We start from the raw sequence: 14,485 nt of genomic DNA, 5'->3' as shown, positions 1-14,485 counted from the left end.
CCAGACGACTTCTAAGAAGTCCAGACGACTTCCAGGAAGTTCAGACGACTTTGCCAGAAGACTTTTAGGAAGTTCAGACGACTTCCAGACGACTTTACAGGAAGTCCAGACGACTTCCAGACGACTAACAAGTAAGTCGTCCCAGAAGTCTTCCAGATCTGAAAAACCTGCATATTAAATCCAGATCTGAAAAACCTGCATATTCAAAAACGTTCAAATGGCTTAAAAACAGAAAAAATGAATGGAAGATTAGATAAATTTACCTTTACAGAACACACAAAAATACATATCTAAAAATAATAGATCTACCTTTAAATTAGTGGAAGATGAGTACCATCTAATTAAAAACCTGCAAAAAAAAAAAATAGATTAGTAACAAAGACATGAGACAAAATTGAAAAAATCATATAAAGTTTGGTGTTTTCAAGTCAAAGAGATTAGAGTGGGTTTGTAAAGTTTTAGTTTGGGAAAAAAGTAAGAACTTTATACAACAAGAAGTTACCAAATGAAGAAAAATCAGACATAAGAACTTACCAAAACGCTCAGAAAAATCCAGACGACTTCCTAGAAGTCCAGACGACTTCCTGGAAGTCCAGACGACTTCCTGGAAGTCCAGACGACTTCCTGGAAGTCCAGACGACTTCCTGGAAGTCCATACGACTTCCTGAAAGTCCAGACGACTTTGTCAGAAGATTTCCAAGAAGTCCAGACGACTTCCAGACGACTAACAGGTAAGTCGTCCCAGAAGTCTTCCAGATCTGAAAAACCTGCACATCAAATCCAGATCTGAAAAACCTGCATATCCAAAAACGTTCAAATGACTTAAAAATAGAGAAAATGAGTGGAAGATTAGATAAATCTACATTTATAGAACACACAAAAATACATATCTAAAATTAATAGATCTACCTCTAAATTAGTGGAAGATGAGTACCATTTGATTAAAAACCTGCAAAAGAGATAGATTAGTAAGAAATACATGAGACAAAACTGAAAAATTCATATAAAGTTTGGTGTTTTCAAGTCAAAGAGATTAGAGAGAGGTTGGAGAGTTTTAAAATGATGAACATTACATTTTTGTTGCAGCCATTTGAGAGGAGGAGAGAGAATGTGTAAATTTTTCTTTATATAGGGAGACAAAAAATCCAATTAGATTAAATATTTTTGACTCAGACGACTTCCTGGACGACTTACATTTCAGTCGTCTTGTGAAGAAATTAAAACAGACGACTTACATGTAAGTCGTCCAGAAGAGTTTAATATTTTTAGCGGGAAATTAAATATTTTTAGCGGGAAACTAAAATAGAAGACTTTCCAGACGACTTACAAGTAAGTCGTCTGGACGACTGAAATATACGTCGTCCGGGTAAATTATTCAACAGATGACTGAAATATAAGTCGTCCACACCCTAAACATAACCCCTAAACTTAATTATCTAATTAAACACTTCATAAAACCAAATCAAACTTGGAAAGTATTTACTATACACAGAAATAAACACATATAGGTGAAAACTAATTTTTGAAAAAAACATTTTAGTTTTCCAAAATCTAACCCTAACAATACATACAATACTACAACATATGTTTGCCAAACTCCTAAACTAAAGTATTTCATGATTCACTACTTCCACTCATCTATCTTCAAAACAAATCAATTTTATCATATCTTAATTTATATCAGTTAAAACTATTTATAATTACTTGATTTTTATTTTTTACGCATCAAAATATTTTTTTACAAGATTTATAAATTATTTTTAAAATAAACTGGTACCAGACGACTTACACTTCAGTCGTCCAGACGACTTCCAACATCTCAGACGACTCAGACGATTTACTGGGGCTATATTCGTAAAAATGGCTTCTGTTTTTTTGTTTGGTCACAAGGGGCTGAACTGTAATTTCACTAGGCTTTTAGGTTAGTTTTGCATTTGATTCAAGTTTGGGTATAGATTTGGGATTAAAATCAAGTTGTGGGTTAGTTTTGGCAAAAACCCCTACTATTTTTCAGTTTTTTTGTTTGTAAAACTATTTATTTAATTATTTTCAAAAATACTAAAGGACATTAGAAACAAAAATGGTACAAAATAAAAATTAGTCTAATGGGACATATTTAACATTTTTTTTCCTAAAAAATCAATGTTCGCTAATATTTATATGTTAATTAAAAAAACTGTTTTAGAAATCATCAAAATATGATATAATGTTATTGCAATATTTGGTTTGTATTTTATAAAGTCAATAAATCTTTCTAATTTTGAATAAGAAGAGTGAACAGATTACTGAATCATATTTACCAATAATTTTACATTATTAATTTGTACTCTGTGTATCATCTTTTGATAGTATTAAAGCATGTATATCCAACAAATGTACAATAATAAGTAATCAGAACCACAATTATGTATGAATAAATTCCTAGATTTAGAATGAAAAAAAAACATTCCTACTTAAAACTAATTCAACTATTAAAGCTTTGAAAAAGACATTGCACCATAATCATAAATTATTGAATTTTTATATATGTTTCTTGTTCATTGGATTTTATAACAAATATATTTTGAAATGTAAGACGAATATTCATATGGATGTTCATAAAGGTACAAATACAGATGAAATATGAGATTTTGACATCAAGTCGAGCAATCGAGTCCAAAGATATTTCAACCTTCAATCCAATCATTAAACTCCAAATGCACTTATGATTTTGAGAAACATAAACTCTATACAACTCTCAGAGCATTTCCACTCCATTGCTATTTTTATCTCTAAATATTGTAATAGAAGAAAATGTGTTCCAACTTGTCTCTATTTCTTCCTCTAAAATAAAGATTGCTATATTTTCTTCTAAATATAGAGATAAAAATAACATTTCTCTATTATATAATCATATTTTTTATTTACAAAACAGTACTTTAACTTTAGACTTATAATTATAACCAAAACAACTATTTTTTTTATGAAAATACAGTTTTTTTATAAACATAGAATCACATTTTACTTTATACTAAGTCATAATTTTATAAAAATCTTGTAAAAATTGAAAAATACATTGGGTTAATTATCAACTTTCATAAATAAAAAGTATTATTTGTAAAATTTAAATAGAATTTTTGAAGAATATTCATTTTCTGAGGTAAAAATAGAGAAATACATTGAAAAGAAACATATCTTTATTTTAGAGTTGTTCTATTTTAGAGGTAAAAAAATAAGAAAATATTAGAGATGTCTTAGTCATTGCAAATGAGTTCTTTTTTGACGTCTTGCTAACGAGTGTTAAAAACAAAGTTGTACAAGCTGACTATTAACTATATAACTGATAGTTTAAATATTCTGAAAACATTCAAACCAAAAAAAAAAAAAAAAATAGATTCCAAGTGCTAAGGTTATATTTAGTAGATAATCCCACCGATACATAAACTAGTAAACCTTGCTGCTGGGGAAATTTTCAAGTGCCTTGGATGTCAAGGCTCCTCGATTGCTGCATCTTTGGACCTCCCTATAATGTGAAAACTTGATTCTCAGCTGGATAATACCCAACGAGACAATCACAAAGGTTGCTATATTTTAAAGCCTCGAATGTTCCTTCACTGTATCTCTGGATCTCCCAATGTGGAAAGGTTGATATGTAAGAATTTTCCAATTTTCGTGACCCTATATAATCATGCAAAACATTCATATTAATACAAAAGTGTTACCCCAAATTCAATCAAATCCAAAATTAACCCAAAAGCCTAGTGAAATTACAACAGTCCTTTTATGAACAAACAAAAAATTTGTATTCAATTTTACCATTATAACTATCCGTTAGAGAAGACTTCTTTGTAAAACTTCTCTATGTTGACTTTTTTGTAAGTCTTCTCGTTCAATAGATCTTAAAAATAATTTTATAATTTTATAAAAAATATTTTGATGGGTAAAAAATTGAAATCATGTAATAATAAACATTTCTCAATGATGTAAATTTAGTTCATCTGAAATTGAATTATTTTCAACATAGATGAGTGAATGTATATTGGCTCATGAGTCATTGGTTTAGGGTTTAGTAACATATGTTAAGTATTGTATGTATCTTTAGGGTTAGATTCTGAAATCTTACCTTCATTTTTTATTCTTTTTCAAATGGACCCATATATGTTTTGTAACTATCTAATAACTTGATTTAAACACTTTCTAAGTTTTTTTTTAAGTTTAAGAAAGTGTTTTTTGAATAGTTAATTGATTTTAGGGTCTGGACGACTCACATAAGACTTAAAAAGAAGTTTTCAAACACATCCCGCCTAAATTTTAATAGAATTTAGGTTTTCCGCCTAAATCAAAGTCTTTCATAAGTCTTCCATAAGTCTTCCAAAAGTCTTCCAGAGAAATTATTCTCATGGATTAGATCTTAAAAATAATTTAATTTTTTATAAAAATTATTTTCATGGGTTAAAAGTTGAAATCATGTAATAATAAATATTTTTCAATGATCTAAATTTAGTTTATCTGAAATTGAATTATTTTCAACCTAGATGAGTGAATGTAAATTGGTTCATGAATCACTGGTTTAGGGTTTGGTAACATATGTTATAATATTGTTGATATCTTTAGGGTTAGATTTGAAATCTTATCTTTATTTTTTTTCCTTTTTCAAATTGACATATATATGTTTAGTACCTATCTAACAATTTGATTTAAACACTTTCTAAGTTTTTTTAAGTTTAAAAATTTTTTTTTTTTGCATAGTTATTTGATTTTAGGGTCTAGAAGACTCACATAAAACTTAAAAAAAAAGTTTTCCGACACATCCCACCTAAATTTAAGTAAAATTTAGGGTTTCCGCCTAAATTTTGGAATAATTTAGGTTTCCCGCCTAAATCAAAGTCTTTAATGAGTCGTACATAATAAGTCTTCCATGAGTCTTCCATAACTCTTCCAGAAGTCTTATGGGTCGAAAATATTTAACCTAATTGGAATTTTTGTCTCCATATATAAAGAAAATTTATACATTTTCTTTCTTCATCTCAAATGACTGCAACAAAAATATAATGTTTCTCACTCTAAAACTCTTCAACCTCTCTCTAATCTCTTTGAATATCAAAACATTAAACTTTATATCTATTTCTCACTTTTTCTTATGTCTTCTCACTAATTTATCTTCTTTTTGCAGGTTTTTCATTACATGATTTTCATCTTTTAGTATTTGATTTGTTTCGAAGAGTAACGGATATCTGGATTTTTTGGTTCGAATCAAAACGGATAACGAATCAAATCAAAATTTATGAATAATTTGTTCTGCTCTATTCGTAAACTGTAAAAATAACGTAAAGAAGAACCATGCATGTGAATTTTATATTAAAAAAACGTAAAATACATAGTGTGAACATATTTATGTAGAGTTTGACTGAGAAACTCTCTACATGTGACATATGTCTATTTTAGTGTGAACGCATTTATTACAACGCTTATGCATGTGACATGTTTCCAGTTTAGTGTGAATGGAATCGTTTGGGTCATTTATGCTTGTCTTAAATTCGACCTTTATATTTTGGCAAGCTTCGGTTTTCACCCCTGTAACGTTCAACTCAATCGATATCATTCCTTTAGAATAAAAAGACGCTAACATATTGATCTTTATTCATGAAAACAGATTCCAAATGGTCTTGGATCAATATCAGGAATAGTACAACTTATACTATACGCAACTTACTATAAAACAACGAACTGGAACGATGAAGATGATGATAAAGAAAAGGGCTACTCAAATGCTGAAATAGAGCTTGGCCGAGCTTGACAGTTGCATTGATGTGTCGCACATTTACAATTGTATTGATGTGTCGCACATTTACAATTGTTCTCTGACATCATCTAGTCAGAGTCGTGCTTACAGGCTTTTAAAAAAGACATTTGCTTAGGGCCCCCAAATTTTGTAAAAATTTTAGGGCCCCAAATTACAAAAAAAAAAATACTTTTACATGGTAGTTAACATATTCTTTTAGTTAGATTTTTATTTTTATTTGAATTTAAATTGGACTTCTGTTTAAATTAACTAGGTTTGTGATCATTTTTGCTATATTTTAAATAAAACTATAAAGATTCTACTTCTAAAAAATTGTAATTATTTGATCACATTGGTCTTTTCTTTTATATGCTATGAGTTAGATTTATTTTATATATTTATGAGAATTTGATAAAGAAAATATATATTTATGAGAATTTGATAAAGAAAATATAATATTTTCAATATATATTTTATTATAGTTAATTTAAATGCTAAGATTTATATTTTTGACAGCTACCAACATTTCAATCAAAAATTTATATCTTTGTATTTATATTACAAATTCATACTTTTTGTTCATGATTTAAAATTTTATTTTATAAAATTTTAGTGAAAAAAATTTAGAAAACGTTTATGTAATAATTCAAAACTTTTGAGTGTTATATATATATATTATTAAAAATATATCATGTAAAATATATTTTTGAACTCGCCTTGGACCTCCGAAAACCTTCACACAGCACTGCATCTAGTTGATAATGACCAGCTTCATCGTTAGGTTAAGGTAGAATCAGAAGAAATGCCAAAGAATGAAGAAGAGCAACCACAGAAGCTACAAACTTTACTTGAGTTGGAAGAAAAAAAGAAGGGGTTTTACTTCATTCGCCGAAAAGTGAAATGGTTAACTTTTTTTTTTTTGTAAACTGGCTTTCAAATTTAAATTGCAGGAGAATGAAAAAAGAGTTACAAGCACTAAGGCTATAGTTTTAAGAGGATGCCCAGTAAAAGAGATTAAAGCCAAGTGAAAAAGAGTTACTATCCAGTAACAGAGAGAGACCATTCAGCCCAGCTAAAGGAACGTTTGAGAGCGTCTCCCTACGTCGAAGAACGATGAGAGCTGAGAGAGTAGAGATGAGAACTGCCCAGAAATCTCTTTAGGACGTTGAAAACCAAGTTTGCATTAGCGTAGAAGCAGTAACTGGATTCGTTGGCCTGAGAGAGGAGATCTTGTTTGTGATCTGCCTCTCAATTGACTTTGTGATCGCATCAGCAGAACGGAAAGTGTTACGGTGCAAACGGGAGTTCCTTTCTGTCCAAAGTGCGTAGATTGTCGCTTGCCAAGCTAGAAGCGTCAACCTCCTAAGCAGCTTATGACCCCGTAGTGATTCCATGGCGAGGATAGTTTGGCTCCAGGCTCTGTGAGGGCGGAACCGACAACGGGACGCAATAGGTGACCAGATTGAGTAGCTAAAGTCACACTCGAAAAGGAGATGATTCCTTGATTCGATTCCTGTGGAACAGAGCAAGCAGTTGGGACTAACCTGAAGATCCCACTTTGTCATCCGATCGCGAGTTGGGCAGCGATCCAAGACAAAGAGCCAAGTAAGGAACGCTTGCCTAGGGATGTTTCCTGAAAACCATACCGCAGATACCCAAGACACCAATGGATTAGCACCACGCAGACAGTGGTAGACGTCACGTGTAGAGTAAGTTGTACTCGTTCTTCCATCAAGCTCCCATTCATAGTAATCATCCTCTTCACATAACTCAATGGTAGTGATGTAGGAAACCACTCGCAATTGATTCTCCGTCCTTGGTTGAGGGATTCTCCAATTTCCATTCTGTGAGAGATCCGCAATGACAGCTCGTTTCGGGATTCCAAGTCTCGAACTTCCTTCAACACCATAGTACTCTTCCAGACTCCCATAAGGCGTCCAATTGTCATACCAAAACCTGCAAGTAAGTCCATTCCCAATTCTCATTTTTATCCAAGGGAAAATTAAGGGCCTTAGCTTTAGGAGTTTATTGGCTAGCCAAGAATTAGTTTGGTTAGGCTTTGCTGTCCAGAAGTTGCCTATACTTCCATGTAGTACTTCTTGCCTATACCAAGCGACCCATACTGACCCGGCCTTAAAGAAGAGGAGCCAAATTAGTTTTAGGCAAGTAGCTTTGTTCCAGGTTGCAAGATCCGTTACACCTAGGCCTCCTTCTTTCTTTGGTTTCGTTACCGTTGACCAGGCCACTCTCGCTGAAGGGTGAGAGTCTATGTTTCCTTTCCACAGGAACACACTACAAAGAGAGTTAATGCGGTCGACACACGCCTTAGGGAGTACGAAAGATGAGCACCAGAAGTTGGTGATTCCCGCAATCACCGTTTTTATCAAGAGTAACCTTCCCGCAAAACGAGAGCGTCTTGACAGTCCAGGAGTTGAACTTCGCCTTAACCTGCTGGATGAGACACTCACAGTTTTGGAGGCTCAATTTTTTCATGCATAAAGGTACTCCCAGATATCTAACCGGCAGGGATCCGTGAGGCATGCCAGTGGAGACTTGGATTTCATTTATCTCTACTTCAGAGAGACCCGAACTGAAGAAGCTCGATTTTTGAACACTAACGGCGAGTCCCGATCTCTGGTGGAACTCATGCAACACCTGCAGCACGTTCTGGACAGAGGATAGTGATCCATCAATGAATATTAAAAGATCATCTGCGAAGCTCAAATGCGTTAATCTAGTTGAAGCTGTTTTAGGATGAAATCCAATTCTCCCATTAGTAGAAGCTGCCGTGAGAAGCTTAGAGAGGCAGTTCATCGCGATGACAAACAGGTAGGGTGAGAGCGGATCTCCTTGCCTTAGTCCCCTAGTTCCCTTGAAATATCCATTAACTGTTCCATTATATCCAACCATGTAGGAAGGAGTACAGACACATGCCCGAAGCCAACGGATGAAGAGTGGAGGAACATCGATGCCTTCAAGGCAGCTGAAGAGAAACTCCCAAGACAAAGTGTCAAACGCCTTAGCAATGTCTACTTTTATGGTTATCCTCTTGCTTGAAGTGTGCTTGTGGTATCCATTTACCAACTCCCCTGCTAGTATTGTATTCTCAATCAACAATCTTCCCTTTACAAAGGCTGTTTGGTTCGGGACAATTAGATCTTGGAGCATTGGCTTTAGTCGTCGGACCAGGAGACGAGAGATGACCTTATAGACAGTGTTGAGACAAGAGATAGGTCGGTAGTCAGTAACAGCAGAAGCACCCTGTTTTTTCGGAACAAGCGAGAGAATAGTGGCATTGGCTGCAGCTGGAAGGAATCCTGAAGTGAAGAACTGACCTATGGCTGTTGTGACCTCCACTCCAATGATATCCCAAGAACTCTTAAAAAACCCTGAGGTTAATCCATCTGGACCTGAAGCTTTGTTGGGGTTTAACTTAAAAAACAGTTTTCTGATTTCCTCAGCTGTTGGCAGGGAGACCATTAATCTTTGATCGTCCGTAGGGATCGTGAATTGAAGCAGAAGCTGGAACCAAGAAGGAGCAGAGAACGTTGTTACTCTGGTATAATTAGGACCTAGGATGGACTTGAAGTGAGCGACAGCATGGTAGCTCATCTCGAGCGGGTCCGTCAAAATTATACCAGAGAGAGTGAGAAAGGAACGAATCGCGTTGTTACTCGCTCTAGTTTGACAAATTCGAAAAAAGTAGGCAGTGTTTAGATCCCCTTCTTTTAGCCAATTTATCCTAGATTTTTGCTTGAAGTAACATTTCTCTATATCTCTTAACAACATCCATTTTTGATGCAGGTCCCTCTCTTGTTGGAAGTTGTATGGTCTGAAATGGTTAACTTTGGCAAGTTGAATCTATGTGATTAGTTACATTTATATTTTTTATTAGATTAGTTTGTAACATTTTCTTGCAAACAGTAAAAGAAAAACAAATTGTCCCATTATGGTTGATGTTTAAGAAGAACATAGTAGTAGCAATTAGCAAACGGAGGTTGTTCACCTGAAATCAAATAGTGTCAATATGAGGAGGGTAGAATTGTCATTTTCTCACCAAGAAATAACCGTCCGCCTTTTGATCTATCCGGTTCGTTATGAATTCGATTTTAGAAACTAAACCAGTCATCTAAACCGGAATGTGCGATAACTATTGTGGGTTTTGTGTGGCTTTAAAACACGGAGAACCAGATATTCCCGACAACGATTGAATTATGTTATCATCATCATCACCGGCGGCCATCACCGCACATCCTCCTCTGTCACCGGAATCCTGCAAACTTCCTCTGAGCGTAATTTCATTGCCTCAGATTACCCGTAGATACCTTTTCAAGACTCTCTCCTTATGTCTCGCCGCACCATCACTCTCCGTCGCACCAGTCCACGCACGCGGCCTATTTCAAATGCCGCCTCTCCGTCTCTCTAATCGGTACGAACGCTCTTGCTTAAACTATATTTGGTGAGAGTATAATTCACACTGAACAATGAAGAGTTAGTTTGGTTCTTGTTCTTGATGCGTTTTTTTCTTTTCTTGAAACAAGTTACTACCTGGTGCGAGCTGGTGAATCTGATTACGAAAGCTTGGGGATCATCAACACCAACCCGGTGGCAAAAACATCAGTAGATAGCGGATTGTCAGAGAAAGGTAAGAAGCAGACGGTCAAAGCTGCGTTACAGTTAAAGTCAATGGGGGCATGTGACAGAAACTGTTGGCTATGGCCTTCCATTACACAGAGAGCTTATCAGGCTGCTGAAATCATCGCTTCCATCAATGGGATTAGTCGCAGGTAGTGTGACATAATAATAATGATAATAATAATAATAATAATAATAATAATAATAATAATAATAATAATAATAATAATAATAATATAAATCTGTAATCTAATCTTTGTGATAGTTAAGCATGTTTACTTGCAGCTATATAGTTCCAGAATATAGCTTTCTTGATGCTCGTGGTTTAGGAGCTTACGAAGGCAAGAAGCTAGATACCATATCTGAAGTGAGATTTCAACATTTTTTCACATGTAAAATGAAACGCTATAAGAAAGGAAAACTCATATTGAAGTGAAGTATTTGTGTGGCAGGTGTATGCATTAGACTCGATATCTATGAAGACAAAACCTCCTCCTATAAGCGACGGTACTCCTAACGAGAGTGTGTCAGATGTATTCGTGCGTGTTACGCAGCTAATGTCCATTCTCGAGACTCAGTACTCAGAGGACACGGTCGTCATTGTTTCACCTGATTCAGACAACTTATCTATCTTACAAGCTGGTGTTCAAGGTCTTGACCTTCGGAGGCATTCAGAGTTGTATTTTGGACCAGGAGAAGTAAGATTGTTGGATGCAGACAGCATCCCAGTGTATAAGCAGCCTGCCTCTGCTGTGTATAAATGTACAAACCCACCAAACTGTGACTAGTCTCAATTCTATTAGTATATTGAATTTAGATACAGTTACGATTAAAGACACATGATGTTTGAAGTTCAAGTTTAGATTGCAATGCAAGTGTTAGTAAATTCTCCTGAAATGGTGTCATAAATTGGTTATAATCTTCGAAATCATAACAAATTTAAAATTTTTTAAGAATCTTCCCAATTCTTTTTAAGCTAATAACAATATTAAATAAGTATTCTTGTCATCATTTTAAATATAGAAATCTATAATCTATTAATCTATATATATCTTTACTAATAAAGTAGAGTTTTTTCTCTCCTTGGGGGGAATAATGACAAGTGTTGCTCTCTGATTTGTTAATACATTCGAATTGGACTTTTTTTTTCTAAATGTGATTATGTGTTTCTAAGCCCATGTCATTACAGAGCAACTCCAGGCCCGGATCCTTCTTCCCTCTAGGTCTCATCTTCTCACCGTCGCCGCCTCTCCGAATTGAAAGACGAAGTTGATGCCATGGCCGTTACACTCTTTCCACTTTCTCCTCTTTACTCCCTGTTAACTGGTGATTGCTTCACTCCTCTTAGCATTCAATCTGCCTCTTCGCTTCACAAAGTTACTTCCGGTATAAATACCTCCTCTTTCACACATGATTATCACAACTTTGAGAAGAACCAGAAGATTAATCTGTTCAATTTTCGGTGCTCTAACGTCGCAGAGGTTCGATTGTCAGTGCGAACCGTCAGCTTAGGTTCAGGGAACGTCTCAGAAGGCTCCCTCTACACCTTAACCGGATTTGACGTCGTATGTAGCAATACCAACTTCCTCATCCAATGGTTTGTAATCTGACCATAATATAAGCATATACTATACTGTTTCATGTTATTTAGGATTTATTGATGTGTGCTTTGATGAACTTCAGGGACAAGGTGAGGAGCAAGACCCAAGGAACCCATCCAAAAAAGTCTGGACTTAGTTTCCTGCTTTGAGAATTATACAGGACCATATTGATCGGTTTCTTCCATGCATTAGTTAATTGAACTCACTTTATGTTTTCCAAATAAGGGTTAAGACACTTAGTCCACCATCTAATTCAAGATTTCTCTCCCCTTTGGTTTGGTTACTTAGTCCACCCAAATCCACACTTGATATGAAAACGAAATTAATAATCCATTTACATTATATTTTCGTCATGTTTAGTCAAAAAGACAAACACCTAACACAAAAAATTCTGTAACATACTGAGAATCATCACCTAGCACAAAACACTATTGTAACATACTGAGAAGTGAGAATCATAGCACTCATACTTCAGTAATGTACATATAAAGGAAATCAAGTCTCTTCGTAGCCTAACTCTACTTTTCTTTAATGTAAGACTCTAGATTCTTTTAGAACGACAAAGACTAGACGATAAAGACTAGAGATTACTCTCTTCTCACTTACTAAACGATAAAGACTTAGACATTACTCTCTTCTCACTTACTGCTACTCATTTTTCCTAGAGGACCCGCATCATTTTTACTCAAAAATCAAGCCAAGAACCTCCATTAACATACTTTGATTCTGTAGGTTTCCCCATGATATCTGAAAATAATAAGGGGTAAAAGTTTCCGACTTCATGTCTACACTTGGGATACAAGTAAACTGGAGTTAAATTACAAAAAAAAAAAAAACAGAAAAAGTAAACTGGATTTTAGAACAGTGCCATAGCAGTTGGGTGGCCAACGTCTCTGACTGTACTCTAAGTCCAACTACTCCCAATATTCGTTGTTGTCAATATTTAGTTATTTACTATTGCAGTTACCCATCGATTGGTACTTGGTAGCAGCTGTGCCTGTGTTTACCTTAAATTAGTAATGTTCACTAAAAACAACAATTCGACCCTCTCTTAACCCAACCATCCAAACCTTACTTCCGTCACTTATAATCTTTATCAATGATCAAACAATTCGGTGATTAACTTTTATGTTCGTTATGTTCCCTATTAAAAACTCTCTTAGCGCTTTTATCCCATGCTCGGAAGCATCAAACCTTGCTTCTTTTAACTCGGCTTACATATGATCTTCACAAAATAACATGCGTACGTCGCCTAAATTTTATAAGGAACCTGCAAACCTTCGTTTTTTGCAAACTAATTAACCTGCAACCCTTCGTTCATGCATGTTCCTGATTATTGTTTATATCATAGAAGAAGATGGTTGGAAATATGTATATGCTGACATCTTTGTGTGTTCTCTGCATATTAGAATCCAAATAGTAACAAAACGTGTGTATATATAATATGTATATTTTTTATTATTAATTTTGGTATGGCGTAGTTTTCGACGTTACCATTCAAAGCCTTAATCTCGCAAACTCAATAACACAAAGTTAGAAACCCCGCGTGAAGCAAATAATTCTCGATTAGTCAAAAAATAATAATATTTAGTTAAGGAAAGTTTTGAATAAAAACATTGTTAGAAACACACTTATAATCACGGGTAGAATACATTCAGATATACCACAATCATGCATAAAACTTTAACACACAATTGAGAAAATATAATAAATTACTACATATATAATCTCATGCAAATGCAAAAAAAAAACTTATTTCCATTAAAAATATAAACGAAAATGAATATTGAAAACAAAATAATACAATGAAAACGTATTTTCATTATTTGATAACAAATAAAAATTCAGATACATAAAAATTATAAACAAAGGTCAAAAATGTTAAAAATAAATAAATATAATCTTCAACAAATAACTACTTTATAAAATGATCTTCGACAACAAATATTTATTTATTATTTTAACATAAAATAATTTTATTGTAAATTCACCCGCACGTAGGGCGGGCCAACCCCTAGTCTATACTATTTTTGAGAAGTGAATTTGTTGATATGTCATGTTCTCCATAATTTTAGGCAATTTAGTTTATTTTCATGTTTTTATAGGTTTTAGCCAATTCATTGATTTATTATTAGTTTTTACCTAAACCACTAATTTATTAATTTAAAAATACATGTACTGAATTTTATATATAATTAAAAACGAATTTTAATTTAATAATATTAAATTTATATGTTATATTAAATATGTAGTTAATTTTTTCATTTCTCATATTATATTAGGTTTTAAGCTTTTATATAGGTCATTGATTTATTATTAGTTTTTAACTGAGTATTTATTAATTTACGCAAAACCGGTAATGAATTTTATATATAATGAAACACGGATTTTATTTTATTAATATTAAATTTATATGTTATGTTAAAATAATTAATTATAAACTAATACAATAAAATTGTGAAAATGTATTAAAAATTAAGAGAATTTG

General features: G+C 33.6%; 1 protein-coding gene across 1 annotated transcript; it reads left to right on the top strand.

Moving 5' to 3' along the window:
* Positions 1-9,930: 9,930 nt before the first annotated feature.
* On the top strand, positions 9,931-11,293 carry LOC103874721. The gene is made up of 4 exons (XM_009153159.3): positions 9,931-10,190; positions 10,303-10,548; positions 10,682-10,763; positions 10,849-11,293. The coding sequence occupies exons 1-4, from the start codon at positions 9,976-9,978 to the stop codon at positions 11,182-11,184; spliced, it is 879 nt and encodes a 292-aa protein (XP_009151407.1). The 5' UTR covers positions 9,931-9,975; the 3' UTR covers positions 11,185-11,293.
* Positions 11,294-14,485: the final 3,192 nt, after the last annotated feature.

Source organism: Brassica rapa, chromosome A06 (genome assembly GCF_000309985.2).
Source record: "Brassica rapa cultivar Chiifu-401-42 chromosome A06, CAAS_Brap_v3.01, whole genome shotgun sequence".
NCBI lineage: Eukaryota > Viridiplantae > Streptophyta > Magnoliopsida > Brassicales > Brassicaceae > Brassica > Brassica rapa.
Note: the sequence above shows the minus strand (reverse complement) of the source record. Positions and strands in the feature narration are given on the sequence as shown.